This window comes from Hylaeus anthracinus, unplaced genomic scaffold (assembly GCF_026225885.1).
Source record: "Hylaeus anthracinus isolate JK02 unplaced genomic scaffold, UHH_iyHylAnth1.0_haploid 4, whole genome shotgun sequence".
Taxonomy (NCBI): Eukaryota; Metazoa; Arthropoda; class Insecta; order Hymenoptera; family Colletidae; genus Hylaeus; species Hylaeus anthracinus.
Window position 1 is genome coordinate 5,508,597 of NW_026535289.1, and position 18,237 is coordinate 5,526,833.

At 34.1% G+C, this 18,237-nt stretch overlaps 1 protein-coding gene and 2 long non-coding RNA genes across 6 annotated transcripts in view; 1 reads left to right on the forward strand and 2 right to left on the reverse strand.

Annotated features, from left to right (window-relative positions):
• The window catches only part of LOC128894558 (rab11 family-interacting protein 4A), a 36,463-nt gene that overhangs the window by 4,737 nt on the left and 13,489 nt on the right, over nucleotides 1–18,237 (reverse strand). For 3 of the 4 annotated variants that reach the window (XM_054156382.1, XM_054156381.1, XM_054156379.1), the window contains 2 exons: nucleotides 12,237–12,275; nucleotides 9,016–9,133 (listed from right to left, as the gene is read on the reverse strand). In XM_054156382.1, the coding sequence (XP_054012357.1) occupies nucleotides 9,016–9,133; nucleotides 12,237–12,275 (157 nt within the window). The remainder of the gene's footprint in view (nucleotides 1–9,015; nucleotides 9,134–12,236; nucleotides 12,276–18,237) is intronic. The other variant, XM_054156380.1, reaches the window with a different exon arrangement.
• On the reverse strand, nucleotides 3,073–5,699 carry LOC128894589 (uncharacterized). Its single transcript, XR_008461599.1, has 3 exons — nucleotides 5,569–5,699; nucleotides 4,005–4,513; nucleotides 3,073–3,915 (listed from the first exon to the last, which is right to left on the reverse strand). It is a non-coding gene; the product is annotated as an uncharacterized LOC128894589 (long non-coding RNA).
• Nucleotides 9,306–18,234, forward strand: LOC128894592 (uncharacterized). Its single transcript, XR_008461601.1, has 3 exons — nucleotides 9,306–9,749; nucleotides 13,198–16,926; nucleotides 16,997–18,234. It is a non-coding gene; the product is annotated as an uncharacterized LOC128894592 (long non-coding RNA).

Below are 18,237 nucleotides of genomic sequence, written 5' to 3' on the forward strand. Positions count from 1 at the left end.
GCAACTGTCGCTGAAGTCAACTCAGAATTTGGCTCTGGGTCCTGCGCACCCGGCGTGAACTGCTACTTTTGAATCACTTGTGATTCAATCACGTTCATTCTCAATCACGATGATTTTTCACAGTGATTCGTGATTCTTCGTGATCGCTTCTGATTGGTACAGAACATTCTTTTCACTTTTCACGAATTATGTTGTTCTTAGGTTATATATGTATTATAATATGGTCTAAAAGCAATGTTAATATAATTTTAATCCAATTTAAATTTGACTCATTTGTAGTTTCTTGAATTTTCGCTAAGGGGAGATAGTGATACGCTAACGATAATAATTAACATGAACCGCTTCTGAAACGCCATGTTTCGGATCACGGTCGTGATTGTGTGATCACCGTGAAAAATCAGTATTAGTGATTTTTCACGCCATCCCTAAGTTAAAAAGGCACAGAATTAATTTCTACCCATAAGAAAAGGTGTCTAAACGTGCATCAGGGCCGTTAGTATCTCTAGCGCCGTCCCTGTCGGTTAGAAACGCGGCTTTATCGCGAAGACGTCGTCGTCGGGCGTAGGCATCGATAAAGTGTCGTATCTGGTCGACGAAGATTCCACGAATCTGCGGATCTTACTTGCTCGGTAAGCCGAGGACCACGTCGACGAGGTAAACGACCGACGCGAGAACACGGCGTCTGTCCCACGAATTGAAACTGGCCTTCCCATAGATCGTATTCGAGGCCGGCTCCAGGTCCAGGAGACGGCCCCTCCCCGGAAGTAACTTGATTGTCGCGTTCGGAATGCTCGATCGAGTTTGTTTCTGTCTGCTCTTCATAAACGTTCGAATCCATTCTGATTCGCGATCTGTCACGTCACGCCTGTGACAGGTAGACTCGTCATCCTCTTCGAGTAATCCAATGACCGTGGATCATTCCGTTAGAACGACGTGCAAGCACGCCGGTTGTTTATCCATCCTCGTGCACAGTGTCTGTCTCTCTAACCTAACCTCGAAAACACTACGTCACCGCGTGAATCGTTCGGGCCCCGTTAACGAACGTGTGGACGATCGAAAATTCACAGAACCGAGAGGCAAACGCTACGCGCACTTCCGTTTCTTCGAGCGTACTTCGAACATAATCGGTCGTCTCGATCGCCCACTGTTAGCTGGGAGTAGCCGCTAGGCTATTTGTGCACTCCATACTGCGTATCGACTAACTCCGACGAATCCACGTATAGGTATAGCGCGCACGATTGCATCGAACAGTATACCACAAGCCACCCCTACGCGCGCTTTAATAAATTCAATTAAAGCCCGAGCTTTCTTGCTACGGTTAATTAACAAATTAGGGTGAGTTCCAGAGGTGGTGTGAATATCGATTTCTTGTTTGGTGCGGTTGCTTCTGGGTAGAATACCCAGTTCTTGGACACCCACGAGAAATTGGACCAATATTTTGAACATTTTGTTATACTTGTATTATTTAAAAATATTTGGTATGAATATAAACAAGAGCTGTACAGTCAGGGACAAAAATAAGTGGACAGTTACTGGAAGTAGGTAAAGATGAAGTTTAATCGAATTAACGTAACTGTTATAAACTTCAGTTTTATTAATTATATATTAGAGATCCTTACTTCACGTGTATCGAAATACCCGGGTACACGGGTAATTAATGGATCCGTGGTTTAATCCGTGTATTTTTAATACACGGGTATCCGGGTATCGAAATACACGGATATCCAGGTACGTATACGTGCATGGAAATACACGGGTACGCACATTGACTTTAACATTTATTTTAACTAATAAATAAAGTATCACAAATTACACTAAAAAATGTATTCTGTTATATTTATTCTTCTTATGTTTATATCTTTTTCATTTATTTGTTTTATTGCTTGTCAATATTTTCAAAATAAATAAGGATCATTATTTTATGTAGTATAAAAGCTTTTTTTAATTTTTTTAGCTTTTTTAGCTTTTTTCAAGTATTAATTTCAATATGTATTGCATTTGTCACGCATTTTGAGTATAGTGTCCACTTATTTTTGTCTCCTGCAAAATAGCAATCAGTTTTGTTAAATACAGCATGTTTACACAAAGATGCAAGTATGAACTTCAATTATTCACTACATAATGTACATACTATAAGGATATATAATTAATAAAACTGAAGTTTATAACAGTTACGTTAATTCGATTAAACTTCATCTTTACCTACTTCCAGTAACTGTCCATTTATCTTTGTCCCTGACTGTATATGAACATAATTAATGCTTTTACAAGTGATGGATATTTTTAACTCTGAAACTGAAATTATGATAATTTATTTCAATATAAACGACGTCATATTGTAATATGCGCATGAATATTATTCATTCGTTCTTTTTGAGTAAATGATTGTAATCTCGTTAACTAATGATATACGTAATGACTTAATGAGATAGAATTCCGACATATGCCAGTCATGCACGCCCCTAATTATCTTGCCACACATGGCGTATGCCATTCTCCAAAATAAACGATGTAAACATTGTAAACATTTCATACACTAAAATTTGAATATTAAAGTAAGAATAAAAAAAGTATTTCGTTAGTAATAGTTTAATATACACACCATTGACAGTATTAATCTTTGATCTTTAGTATTTTTACAACTACCAAGGAACAAATGTAAGTTTGAAAAAATACATTCCAAATAAAAATTTCATCATCGTTAAAATTCTTTAACTAGTAGGAAATAATTTTTCCAATGCATACGCGATTTGTTGAAATTCACCCAAAAATTAGAAATCACATTTTGGCTTTTGTAAATCTATTGTAAAATTTACTACGAGAGGATAATAGATAAAATACCATGTAACGGAAAACTGATGACGTCGTCGATAAATTATTTCTCATTATATTCCCTTTGGACTCATTATTCTTCAGCAGACGACTGTTCTGTAATTCGTTGCACTGTAGCTCTCAAGGCAGTTGCAATTTTTTGGATGTGCCCAAATGCCAGATAACCAATCACACCGAGAATGATCAAAAAATTGATGAACGACCAACCTCTCCATCCAAAGAAACCCTCTGATTGTAAATTAACACATGTCATGATTTATTAACTCTGCCTCAAATACTCATTTGCAGAATCAATGATTTTGATTTCTTTCGTTTGTATAGTCACGAATAATTTTGTACTTTGAAATTTACACTGGAACCTGCCAATATTTTGTATCAGGATCGTTTCGCAAATGTTTTCTGTGACGAAAAAAATATATACGGTGGTTCAATTTTATATGTTCATTAATTAAATTTATACGATTAACCTACTTCATCGACCGAAAGCATAATAGTGGAGTAAATACAAATTTTATTACTTCAGTTTAATTCTCTTGAAAATAAATATTTAGAATACTTTCATTTTATTTTCACACTCTGTTTCTTCGTCCGTATAAAATTACATAAATTTCTTTCACGGAGCAATATCAAATTTTCGTTATTCTCCATCTACCAACAGTTTCACATTTTAAAAGGATGATTCGCAAACATTTTTTTACAACACCGTATACAATTATACTAAAAGATGATGATTGCTATACAAATATACAGTGGCGTGAACAATTGTAGGTTCAAAGTTGTTTCTCATAAGCGTAGTTTAACTATAATAGATGTGTATTATTAGATTCTATATCAAAAACAATAAAAATTATTCTCAAGGATTTTGATTACTTTATTTGATTATTTATTAAAATATTAAGTATCTACCTTCCAAACCTATAATTATTCACACCTCTATATATTCCACAAAAAGCTTCACAGTATATTTTATTTTCTTCACACGTGAAACCAACGAACTTCCATATTTTCTACATATTCCGTACTCCGATTACAGCTTTCGAACCGAAAAATTCACATCCTCCTCATTAACGAGTATAACTGAATCTGTAATAAAAGTATCACTCTAAATAACACGTAACTAGGTAACTCAATTTAACTGAAACGCAATGTAACGTTCCAATAGAAAATGTTACCTCAATTTTATGCAATTCCTTGGATCATTCCTAATTAACAATTAACTCCGCCACGATTACGTTCTACCTTTCTTTCTTATCAATTTTAATGTATTCTTAATAGTATCAAATATTCTTTGACATTTTTCATTGCATTCAATTCTCGATTTAGGTGGCTGTCGATCGGGACATAGTTGTTCCGGACATGTTCGTGCCGACATTGGTCTTCTTTTCCGCTAAAAACTCTATGATACCTTTGTTTCTACTTTCGTCGCGTACGCAACCCCTGTTATTATCAGTTCCAGACGTGAAACCGTCGCATCCGTCGCAGAAAACATATTGCCTATCGTTTTCGGCGGTCAGCTCGGAAAATAGGATAAATTCCGCAGGAAAATTCTGTTTCGCGTCTCTTTTGCTCTTCGCGGTCTGCAGGTTCAAAAAGACGACCTTTTTTTAGGACGTGCCTCGCTCGGGATATCGCTTGCGAAGGTGATTACGGTTTAAAGGACTCTGTCCACGCGATTATTACCCTGGACATGAGAAACGTTTGTGCTCTTTATTTATTACTAATGTTGTATGCGTTGCAATACGCCCATACGATATCGGTTCCAACTACGATATCAATTTTTTAATAGAGAGGATAATTGAGTCGATGGATTATTTATTTGACATTATTATGGTCCGATAAAGCTCTGTTGTACAATTTACTAGCTCTTGGAATGTAATTCCTATTTTATTTTGTTATTTTTATTTTTATAAGGTTTAGTTAATATTGATATTCTTGTTCCTTTCACTTTTATTTAACGTTAATATTCCGTTAATTTTTATTTTTAGTTTAGTTTCTATTTTATTGTAATTGTAATATAGTTTATTTAGATCATAATAATGTCGAGCTTTTTCTGCTTAAACTGTGCCATGAGTTGAAAGAGTTGAGAATCAATGCTTTAACGGACTCGTAAGCTTTGTTTAGAAGATTTCAAAAAACAAATCGTAACGAGTTGGACAAATGATATTAACACGTTGACTGCCAAATAGATTTTACGATAAAATACATCTAATTTCAACTGCAGAACCAATAAGACATCTTAAACACGTTTCTTTTGAACTAAAGAAATTCATTTCCATGGAATTTCAAATTCAAATTCACAAGAAAATCATCAAATATTTAATCTTCCATGGACTTGAATGAACTAAAAAAAATTAATTTCCTTGGAATTAAACTCCAAAACAAGGCTCCACGTTGGAATAACTCGGACGTGGTTGCAAAGGAGCTAAAAAATTTATTTCCACGAAATTAAACCCACAAAACAAGCTTTACCGTTGGAACAATTTGTACGAGGTCTGAAAAGAGCTAAAAAATTTATTTGCTCGAAATTCAACCCCTCAAAACAAGACTCAACATTGCGACAATTCGAGTGCCCAACCTCTCGCATTAAAATGTACACAACAATCATAAAATACGCGATCCTTAAACGGTCTCGAGTAAAAAAAGCTGTCGCGTTAAACCAAAACATCGTGTGCACGTGGCGGTCAACGTGTTAAATAATATACGACAATTACACAACAAGCAGAAGCTAGAATTTACCTGTGCCGGTTGCGTTAACGTGGGCAGCCTAGCGTTCAATCTTCGCCGAGTATCGCGCGAGAGTGACCGATAGAAAACAATGCTAACGGCTGCCAATATCAGAAGTACCAGCAAGATAATGCCGATCCAAGACGAACCCTTCGATTCGTGTTCTACGTCGTTGCAATACGGCGCCGGATAAAATCCATTTTGAGGATAAGGCGAGTAATGGGCATAAGGATTGAACGGTGGATAAGGCGGTGGCGGTGGTGGATAATAAGCGTAAGGATTGGGATGGGACGGTGAATGTTGCTGATGGAACCTAACGTTGTCTGCGTGGCTCTCTGTCGGGGTTCCTGATCGCGGCGGTGATCGACAACGCGAATTAGCAGCACACATCTACGGTGCTAACTATTTTTGTAGCGGCCTTCTTTGTGCTGCGCATTAGGCTGAAAGTATACTTTTAGCGAAACGAATGATTTTTCATCCGTGTTTCGAAGACGATAATTTTGATCTGCAACAGGCCTGAACATTAGGTTAAGACGTCGCGTTCGCGGTGCAATTTTCACGCGAATAATGTATTCGAGAGATCGGTTGGGCGAGATATCGAGATCGACTTCAGGTGTTTGGCGAGAATTTTGTGAAATTTGAGATTTATAGACATAGAGATATTAGAGTTAGGAAGACGCAGAGTTGAAAAGAGATCAAAGTCTGTAATCTTTTATTCGTGGAATCGTGGAATTAGTGATTATGGAATTATTTGGGTGGTAAAATGTTCTTTGAAACTAACAAGGAGCATCACCCAACTATTATACACGGTCTGTCTAAAAAGAAACCGAACTTTTGCTACAAAAAGAAAAAAGTACAAGTAAAGTGTTTACACACACGTTTATTTACTCAAAATATTCTCCCTCTGCCTCAATACAGCGTGTAGACCGCGTAATTAACATTTCGAAGGACCTTTGCAGCTCCTGTTTTGGTAGCCCGTTTAGTACGGCGGTTACAACGGCCTGAATCTCCGAAATGTTGTTATAATGTGTCCCTTTCATTGGAATTTTCAATCTTGGGAAAAGAAAATAATCGCAGGGAGACAGATCGGGCGAGTACGGTGAATGATCAAAGGTAACAATGCTAATTCCAATGAAACGGACACATTATAGCAATATTTCGGAGATTCAGGCCACTGTAACCGCCGTACTAAACGAGGAACCAAAACAAGAGCTGCAAAGGTCCTTCGAAATATTAATTACGCGGTCTACACGCTGTATTGACGCAGAGGGAGATCATTTTGAGTAAATAAACGTGTGTGTAAACCACTTTACCTGTATTTTTTTCTTTTTATAACAAAAGTTCGGTTTCTTTTTAGACAGACCGTGTATGTCGATTTTAATGAAACTTGGTGCATAGATAGAGCATTAAAAAGAAATTAGACACGTATATTTTTATGTTGGTTGATATTCACGTTTAAGGGGTGAAAACTACCCTCGTACCATTTATATTTAGTGCATTCTTTTATTTAACATTTTTTTTTTTTTTTTTTTTTTTTTAATGTAATTAAAGAGGTATTTCCATCACAACTTTCGGGGTAGTTTATTACAGTAACAATACGAACGGTTCTGAAATAAAATTGCACAGTACGAAGGGTGCCACGAATGTTTTTGGAGAAAGTAATATTTGACTGATTTATTTGAATACACACTGTATTTGTAGGACCATGTTTGTTTTAGAAATGCAGTGGTGCGTGTGCAATAGATAGTTGCATTATTTTTTTTAACGGAAATGCATGCTTTTGTTTGCACAGATTGAATCCTTTCGTCATTCTGCGTAAATAAGTATTAGGGTAAAGTGGTAAAAAAAAAAGCATTAATTCATGAGATATTTTAAACAATTGTTTGTAATGAAGAAGATGCTCAACAACAATTGGACCAACAAAACTTTCTATCTAGCAATACCGTTCTGCAACTAATGACGTGCATATATATGTAACACTGTAGAATATACATAGTTGAACAATTTAACTACTTATTAGTAGATAGTGTGTGCTCGAAATCAGTGATGCGAATAGTCGGGCGAATGTAAAGTCGAACCTGGTTATAAAGAGTACGAATATAATGAGATCACAGCTATGACGAGTGAAAAGCCATAATTGTTTCAATTAAAGCGTATTTGCATGTAATTACTCCCTTTTACGAAGAGAAACTTATTGCACGGATATAGATAATACAAGAGCGAGGAAGTTCGAAGAATATCGAAGTGAAATCGTTAGGAGAAACAACAATTTTAAGATTTTTTATTAAATGGTATTTTATCGCGAATAAGTAAGAGTTGATATCATTTATTTGTCTGTAATTTTAGAACCATTAGCTCGGGACATTCGAGTATGCTATTGCTTTCACTCCTTATTGATCTTACTACCTGGTCAGGTACCTTCTGTAATTTAGTTAATAATCTGAATTGGGAAGCAATAAAACGTTCCTATTAGGTGAACCGGAAAATAATGTCGTTTTTACAATTTTAAATACTTATTTATCATTCATCAGCTCATTGATTTTCATCGATCTGGCATTGACAACTTGCACACTAGATGGCAAAAGGCTATTGATAACGGGAGCGTATTATATAATTAATAATTCAAAATAGAAATTTATAAAAAATTTGTTTGAATTTAATGTAAAAGAAACGACATTACTTTCCAGTCCACCTAATAGTATTTAGTTCCAATTAGGAGTAGGAACGAATCTGGCCCATAAATAGTTACGTTGAGTCACGTGGTAAGTTTTAAAGCGTACATGTACAATTATACACTGTATCTACATTATTATTAATATTTAAAATAACGTAATGGCATGCTTGTTAGTTAGAAGACTTTAATGTGACAATTAATCCATACAAGCAAATCAAGTAAAATGTTCTCGACTCTTATGGTTAGGTCTGGGTCATTCTCAAAGTTTTGAGGACCACGAGGTCGTGAATTATTAGTTAATAATATCATACTTCGCAACTTTTTAATATAAACAGTAGTGGACATAGAAATTGGATTCCTTAATAAAATATCAACTTTTTTGATCGAAGTCAAGTACGCAGTGTTACTAAAGGTTTATTTTACGTAAAAGAAAACATAATTTATTACAGTAGAATAATAATTTAGGGTAGCTACCGTATTTGCAACATATCCAAGTATTCGATGAACTGTATTTTTAGAAAGTTGTGTAATTTCAGAGTACACTGTGTATATTTTGATTGTAAGAAAAAATTATATTGTAATCATGTAGCTGTTAGTTTAACATACTACCTTGATAGTTCCTCGTGCCTTTTAATATAATATCAGTTTATCTAAATATTAAAGAGGATTCGGCTACAAGTCGAAGAAGTTTCGTTCTATTTGCTTCTATAGACTAATTACTGATATTTACCCGTACAGCTAGAGACTGTTATAAAAATAAATTGGTAATATGAAAATTGACTTACTTTATGATTGAGATCAATGACATCATCCTCAAGGGAGACATCGCTGTACATATCGTCCGCTGGATCACAGTTGGAGCCCCTGCCAGAGCTATTAAAACTGCCACTTCGATATAGTTGGCTGTAAATGTAACAAAGATTACCTATTACTAAAGAATGTGTATCTATTTCTACGACCAAGTAATAAAGCAACCAAGTCACATACATTTTTAAAAATACTTAAGGAGGTATCCTGAATTAGGAGGTTTAAAAAAAGCGGTTTCTCGTGAATTTTTTTAGGATGGAAAAAAATAATTACTTCTATCGTACTTTTTATTCTATTTACATACGTATTTGAGTAGTCTGTAGAAATTTTTTCAACAAGAAATATTCAAATTGAGTCCCCTGCACATTTGTAGAGCACCTCACAATTAAAACCTCCTATCGGCGGGAAAGATGCAGGTCGTAATTTTGGTTTGACACAAAAAAGAAATTTTCATTTTCATACATTTTTCTTCTATGTGAACTAAGAAAATTCATACAACAAAAATTTTCTACAATTTTTTTATCAAGTTAAAGTGATTTTTTTCACCCAAAGAACTCGTCCTTTTTTTCAAACTTGCGGTAATTTCACATTTTACCATTTTTCCGGGGTTTTCTTAGTTCACATAGAAGAGAAATGTATGAAAATCAAAATTTCTTTTGGTTTTTTTGTGTCAAACCAAAATTACGACCTGCATCTTTCCCGCCGATAGGAGGTTTTAGTTGTGAGGTTCTCTACAAATGTGCGTCGCAGTCGACTCAATTTGAGTATTTCTTGTTGAAAAAAATTCTGTACAGACTACTCAAATACGTATGAAAATAGAATAAAAAGTTCGATAGAAGTAATTATTTTTTTCCATCCTAAAAAAATTCACGAGAAACCGCTTTTTTCAGACCTTCTAATTCAAGATACCCCCTTAAGCGTCAATTATCCGACTTAACGAAAACAATAATCAAAATGTAGGGAAACCAAAGGTGTAATGATGATTAGAACTTTTGTTAATTTTACACAATTTTCATCTTTCTAATGTCGAATTTCTAGTTTCGAAAATTTGAATACTTCTTCATTATTTGTAATTTTGGTAATCTTTGGTAACTTTCCACAATTAAACGTTCAGTTATATATTTAATTTGCACTACAATTCCAGTATCACAGTTTACCGTTCCCTTCCTCATACTGCTACGAAACATGTAATTTGAATCATGTGTTTACGTGTAATACTTGCGAGACACTGATCTGAAACGCGTGAATCGTAGAGGATGGTAAAATTATTTACATACAGAGGACGCACAGAGGTTTCAAAGTGTAAAGAATTATTCTATAGACACGTGTTTCAATTTATGGCATAACTTAACCACAGATGGACAGAATTTTGGTTAAATATAATCTATTCAATTGAAGTTATTCCAATACATTTTAATTCACTCAAAATGAATTTCAATTTCATTTTATAATTCAGTTTCATTGTTCAACTTCATTTGCAAAAATGTTGAATTTGGAGTGGAAATCTATTAATAATTACGCATTTGAATAACCTGAACAAACTTTGTTCGATTTACTCTGGTAAATATGAGAATCTCTCTCATGATTCCTGATGACTACGAAAATAATTACGAGTACTACATGAGCCCTAATGCCAGCTTTAAGCGCGAAATAAAATCATACGCTATTACGGGATGGAATTACGATCAGGACTTCCGGTTGGAATAAAATACCGAATCTTCCCATCTCCTGTAATTGAACGTTAAAAATTGAAGCGAAAGAGCGTAACGAAATGACGCGAGCAGCTATAAATAGGGGTTATAGGTGAAATATGTACGTATTTAAGGTATTCGTAAAAGCATAAAAGGAAACGGGATGGGACGCGGAGAAGTGCGTGTGCAGAGGCGATTCAATGCCCACGCTTTAGAAAGTCCATGGTTTTGTGTTTCGCGAAAGGATCGACTTGAAAATTATCGGTTAAATAAGGACACTTCGAGATCCCTTTCTGCGAATTACGAATTCTTCCGCGGTGAGTTACCTACGTGGCAGCTATTGTTAACTCGTGACATCAGCTCGCGAACTTGCGAAACATCGTTGAACCGTATTTTTCTTTATTTTACGCAGCCTCTCCAAGAAAATAATTTGAAGAGACGAATAAATTAGTAGAGACAATCTTCGGCTTTAATTGCGATCAGTAGACTGCGGATCTTTAATGCGAAATAAAATTGCAGGCAAAAGTACATTACAAAAATTGAAGTTAAATAAGGATTATTTCACTCTGCAATTATTAATGTGTGAATTTTATGCAGATGCAATTTCTCAACCTGATAGACATTACCATGTACGTATATATACGAAGTTCAGTATTCGTAAAATTTCGCTCATTATCAAACTTTCAACAGATTGTAAATATATTTACTTGAAAATTATTAAGTGTAGAAATTAATTATGTGATTATTTATGACTCCACCTTGGATAGAAATATTTATCCATCATTTTACTACGCTAAAGTACAAGCCTTCATAGCAATTAACACTTTATCCTATTTAGAAACAGTCTTTAATTTAAAAACAATTTTCTGCAGTAGCATATGCCAATCTAGGCTGACAATAATTCCTTCATACTGTTACTGGATACATTGAAAGCCAAGTCTGTTTCCAAACACTGAACATTGTAAGTAGACAACCATCAACACAGTAAATAAATTCATAAAGCTAAATACTGGAATTAAAAAGCCTATGAATAAGCTCCCGGTAAATAAAGTGTTAACGTGAGCACGTATATCTTAGATCCGCGACATCCCTGTTGTCCTAGGGATCAATTACCTGTGCCAATAAAGCATGCAACTGCTGTTTCGGTTTACGACCTCACAAGATCTTTACCAGCAGCGACTATACTCTTTTGGAATGTGTGAAAGAGAAAATGAAAAGTTGTATGGTTTTCCTTTATACATAAACACATGGTCGATTTACTTTAGCCACGAACAGAATTAATTTCTACACCTAATGAATTGTAATCTTGAACTCTTCCGTCCACGAACTCACGCGTTAATAATATTTTCTCGTATTCCCAGCCATGCACGGAAATTACTCAACTAAGACGTGTTCCGCGGTGAAATGAAATTGAAGAAAAAAAAAAAAGAAAAAATAACAAACCGCGTTCCGTAACGCCTTACGCATTCGTCGTTTATAAAATCAAACAATCGATGAGTCATTCTTACCTTGCTAATGCATTGGAACTAAGTCTCTTCCTACCGGAACTGAAACACATAAACACGACCGTGAGAATATTGTAGGCGTATCGTTGCATAACGAAATTTTTCGCGACAAAACTCGTTGAAAACGATGAAGTTAAGAACAGAACTATTTCTTTTACGTTTGCCTTTAGTTTTTACTAGCAATGTTTCTTCGATGGTCATCCGAGCATTCGAGATCGTAACGTTGGCGAATTTTGCCAGCTGTAAATTTCGTTTGCCAAAGACAAAAATAACCCAACTGACGTTGAGCCAAATTTTCAATTTCTATAAATGAATCGAATGGGCGAGGACAATAAATGAAGGTCAACATTCGTTAGACTATCGTGACCAGAGCCAAGGGAACACTATAGGTGACTACGAATAGGGAATTGAATAAAGATAATTTGGCGAGGATGCGATTTGCGCTTTAAGGGGTATCCTGAATTAGAAGGTCTAAAAAAAAACGGTTTTTCGTGAATTTTTTTAGGATGGAAAAAAATAATTACTTCTATCGAACTTTTTATCCTATTTCCATACATATTTGAGTTGTCTGTAGAAATATTTTTCAACAAGAAATATTCAAATTGAGTCCCCTGCACATTTGTAGAGCACCTCACAACTAAAACCTCCTATCGGCGGGAAGATATAGGTCGTAATTTTGGTTTGACACAAAAAAACCAAAAGAAATTTTGATTTTCATACATTTCTCTTCTATGTGAACTAAGAAAACCCCGGAAAAATGGTAAAATGTGAAATTACCGCAAGTTTGAAAAAAAGAACGAATTCGTTGGGTGAAAAAAATCACTTTAACTTGATAAAAAAATTGTTGAAAATTTTTGTTGTATGAATTGTCTTAGTTCACATAGAAGAAAAATGTATGAAAATGAAAATTTCTTTTTTTGTGTCAAACCAAAATTACGACCTGCATCTTTCCCACCGATAGGAGGTTTTAATTATGAGGTGCTCTACAAATGTGCAGGAGACTCAATTTGAATATTTCTTGTTGAACAAATTTCTACAGACTACTCAAATACGTATGAAAATAGTATAAAAAGTTCGAAAGAAGTAATTATTTATTTCCATCCTAAAAAAATTCACGAGAAACCGCTTTTTTTAGACCTTCTAATTCAGGATACATCCTTAAGTATGTTCAAAATTTATGTGACTTGGTTGCTTTATTACTTGGTCGTAGAAATAGATACATTCTTTAGTAATAGGTAATCTTTGTTACATTTACAGCCAACTATACGAAAAACCGCTTTTTTTAGACCACCTAATTCAGGATACTCCCTCAAATGATAAGAGGAGTGATGTAAAGGGTGTTCGGAGACAGTGGCGCCAAGTTAAGTCTTTTTTTTTTAAATCGTCGCAAAATATTTCTAATAAACAGTTCCAGTACTTTTCTGTAAAAGTATTTAGTAATATTATCATTATTACTATTATTGAACTGGAATTTGGTAACAGATGAAACAAAATTGCTTAAGTAAAAATTGTACAGTATAAAAACGTCCACGAGACTGCGAACACAAGTTTCATATAGCGTGTGATGGATACATTTTTGTTGGGAGAAATGTTATTAAAAATAATTATTTTTTTTTTTTTTTTTAATTTCTTACTATGGTGAATTTTGTATTTAAGCTATTTTAGATATCTCCTACGGTTTCAGAGGTATTTCCAAAAATAAAACTAACCGAAATTATTTTCGAGACAAAATGGAAAAGGTGATCAAATTCCCGCAAACTTTATTTCTGCAAAAATTCAAATCTCATATTCGATTAGAAATGTCTCACAGCTCAGTTTCTAGGATCACCCTGTACATCGATGGCGATTTTAAAAAGACCTACCCCGATTTATTTATAGGAAACCGCTATTACGGCCCAGGGTCACGAACAAACTCGAGTACAGTTAGTTAAACGCAATTGTCCGTACGCACTGAATATTATCCGCTAAACTGTTCCGACGCATTCATCGATACAAGAATGGAAAGCATTGTATTACGTTAATAATGTTTTCTTCGCACACTCGACGCGTAACGACTTCCTTTTACATAGCAAGAACAACGTCTCAGACATCTACCCTCGTAAGAGGAAACTTAACGAGTTTCTTGTAGATAAACCGCGTATAACTTTCCGCGGGAGTTGAACGAGTTTCTTATCTGGCTTGGTCTATTAGCACGACCAGACGGTCGTAATTTATCAAACGGTTCCGACGCCGGGCAATTTTTTCGCACGCCATACCTCGGCCATTGTTCGGCGTTTCGGAACACCGGAAATTCACGTTCGATTTAAAGGATCTGGGTCAGTGGTCGCTGAACGTTTCGAAAGGGGTTGAACGATGGACAAATTACGCGTGTTAGGTTGTCCTAAAGTTTCTTTCGGGATTTGTACTCAGTTGTTTTGTTTGGCAGTGTTTACAGTGGGTGTAGAATGTATTTGTACACCGATAAATTTCCCAAAAAACTTTTGTGTGAAATTGTAGTTTCTTAACTTTTTTTTTTTATAATCCATGTTGTTTTACATATTCTTGGAAATCTCTAAGATAGATATAGTCCAAACAACATTTACTAGTTCATGTAATTTGTGAAATTAACAAAAAAATTGCGAAAAGTAGGTAAAAGTATAGAAGCAATAAGTATTTGTACGATTCTTATGACGAACCATTTACAGTAGAGTTTGTAACGTAAATACATTAGTTTATTGCTCCGTGCGAATTAGAAAACATCAAATTTCCAGGAAAGTACTTTTAAACAGTTGTGCGAATATTTATTGCTTCAACATTTCCATCGATTAATTGTTTTTTTTTTTTTTTTTTTTTTTGTCAATTTCGCAACTTACATAAATGGCTATTTTTTGTTGTAATCTATCTATTCTAGAGATTTCCGAGAATATGTAGAATGTCATTGTTTATAAAAAATAAGTTGATAAATTACAATTTCACACAGTTTTTTTGGAAATTGATCGGTGTACGAATACTTTCTACACCCACTGTATATAAATAGAAAACCTTATCTCTTAGTACGTTAACTGCCAGACTAATACTTGTGAAAAATATTAGTCTAACACGTCGTTTCTATGCAACTGAAACTTACTTTTGTTCAATTTAAACTTGTATTTATTTTCGCGACTTCGTTAAATTCGCGAATTTTACATAGATTTATTTTCTTTAACTCATCGTCTTCAGAATTATATTATTTAATCCTGTCAGCGATAAATAAATGACACGGCGACCAATGTGTTAATAATTGATGTTATAACGGTATAGAGCAAAACAGTGTTTACCAAAATTTACCATTCAATTTATATCTAATTCTTAACATTTATCAATAGTACTATAATCAATTTGGTCAAAAATCCAAATATAATTGAAAATAAGTTAACGGAGGATTCAATAGGATTCTGCGAATCTTGGCAATGAATGGAGTGAAACTCGTGCCGCAAATGAACAATTTCGCGATCTAGGATGCACCTAATGCGTCTAACGGTCTAAGTGACCGTTCGTCGTAATAATAAAATAGGCCAGCGCAGCTTTCAGAAATGAAATCATCCAGAAAAACAACAATTTGGAGGGAGAAAATAAATTGCATGACTCTGGCGTAACTAGGAAGTAACTAGATCATAGAAATTCTGTTACATCTACTCGACAATTTAAACGTGTTTTTCTAGAAATTATGTTTATTGAACCAGACGGTTGACACTATTTTGCAGTAACGGACGAATTCACTTGAAACGTGGAACACGTGAACTGGATATCCTACGTTTGGTTAAACCACTACAATAATTTATTTGCGTAATTTTTTCTTGTTTCTTCTTTATAGCGTTCTATAACTTTAAATTTTCTCACTTGAAATTTTGTAATATGCAAGCAAAAAAGGTAAATAATTCCCAATTTAATTATGTTCAAACTTCATAACGCTGTCATTTTACTAATTTTGTGTATTTTTCTCTTATTTTGTTTCTAATTATAGCCACATCCATGTGGATTAATAATTGCTTCAGTCCACTAGAATTATTACTATTTCTTGTAAGTATTGCGTAGACGACCTATTTCATTAAAACTATTACATATTTTTGTATGAAAAAGTTTATATAACTTGGCAAGATATGTAAAAACTGCGATAGGAAATTCCATACTACTATCTTGAACAGTTTTCATGTTATATAATTTCAGGTATACTCAACTATTGTAATGTTTCAACTACAATATCTTCTAAACCTCGTAGAAAATAGTTTAGAGTTTGGAAAAATTCAATTCCAATAATAAATCATTAATAGAAAAACACTCTATATCTCATCATTTATAATATTTATTCAATCAGACAGATATTCAGATAAACTTGCATCCAATCGATCTGAAATTTCATTTCATTTTGTAATTTAAACTTGCAATTTTGATCGAACAAATTACAGATCAAAATTTATTTGTCAGAATATTTCGTCATCTTTCATGTGTTACTCGAAATTTGTATCTAAATAAGAATTTTGCTCATGGTAAATTGGGATAAAAAATAGCTATTATACAGCACACCCCAAACAATATCTAGAAATGTCTAACAAAAGAAACGAATTGCCTGAAATGTTGTTACTACATTGTGTTTAGTGGAATCGCCCAGAAATAATTTATTATGGATTGCTTCCCTCCAAAGAAAGAAAATGAAAGGTTGAGGTAAAATAGCTAGGTAAACTAAAGGATATCTTTATAAAAAAAAATGTCTAACGTCGGTAAACTGAAAAGGAATTGTTCACCAGCACGAGAACGTTCGGCCAAGCGTGACGTGAATGGCACAGAAAAAATTATACGACTACGACTGGGAAATTTTACAACCTCCACGTTATTCACCGGACATCGCACCGACGGATTACCATTTGTTTAGGTCCCTACAGCATTCTTCGGCAAAGAAATGTTTCCAGGATGCGGACACCCTCCTGAGGCACGTTGAGGAATTTTTTAACAAAACAAAGGAAACATTCTATAAAAGCGACGTAAAGAAATTACTTCGATATGAAAAGATATGGTGATTATGAATATTGATTAATTATGAATATTTATGAAAAATGAATGGTTTCATGTCTGTCCTTCAAAAATAGCATCAACTTCTTTTTAGCACTAGACATGGCTAAAATTCTTATGCAGATACAAATTTCGAGTAACAAATAAAATAATGGTTACAAAAACAGCATGTACGATTACTTTAATAATTCCCGTATATTACAAAATTATTGAGACAATAGATTGACTTCATTATATTGCATTCCTATAAGTTGTATTATACGTATTGTATATATAAGTTGTATATTATATACTATATACAATACTTTCCCTTAATAACCGAGTTTTGCTCCAAAACAGGTTCCCATCAAAATGATGCAAAATAAAGTGATAAAAACGTTGCACGCTCGAGTGCGAGAATAAACCAGTTTTCTAAAGGGAGGCAGAAAGGAACACACCTAACGCCTTCTTTTATTATTTTAAACATAGAAGTTTAATATGTGTGGGAATATACTCTTTTGCCATCTATCTTATTTAACAAATAACTCCCCTTCCTACATTTCAATGGAAGGATACTATATAATGGTATTTAAATAATCACGATTTTTTAGTTTGTATCGCGTTACTTGCAATATATAATGTAGCGAATGTAACTTATTTATCAGTGGAAGAGTTCCTCTAGCATTTAATTAGAAGCTTTCTTTGAATAACTACGTATACTCAACGAGTAAGAGATTAAATCAGTTAAAATTAATAACAAATAGAATGTATTTTGAATGTAAACTTAAAAGAAATTGCAATGAACATAAAGGAAGTGTTGCGTCTATAAATCTTGGATACGGTAATTTTTCTATTGTTTTTTAAAGAGGCACTTTCTAAAAAAGTTTACAAGCCATTGAAATAAACGAGTACAGCGTACAATTTTAGAAACTAAATTAGAGCCAGATTTAAGCTTAGAATAAATCTGTATACGTATCTAAAGAAAAGTGTTATTTGTAAA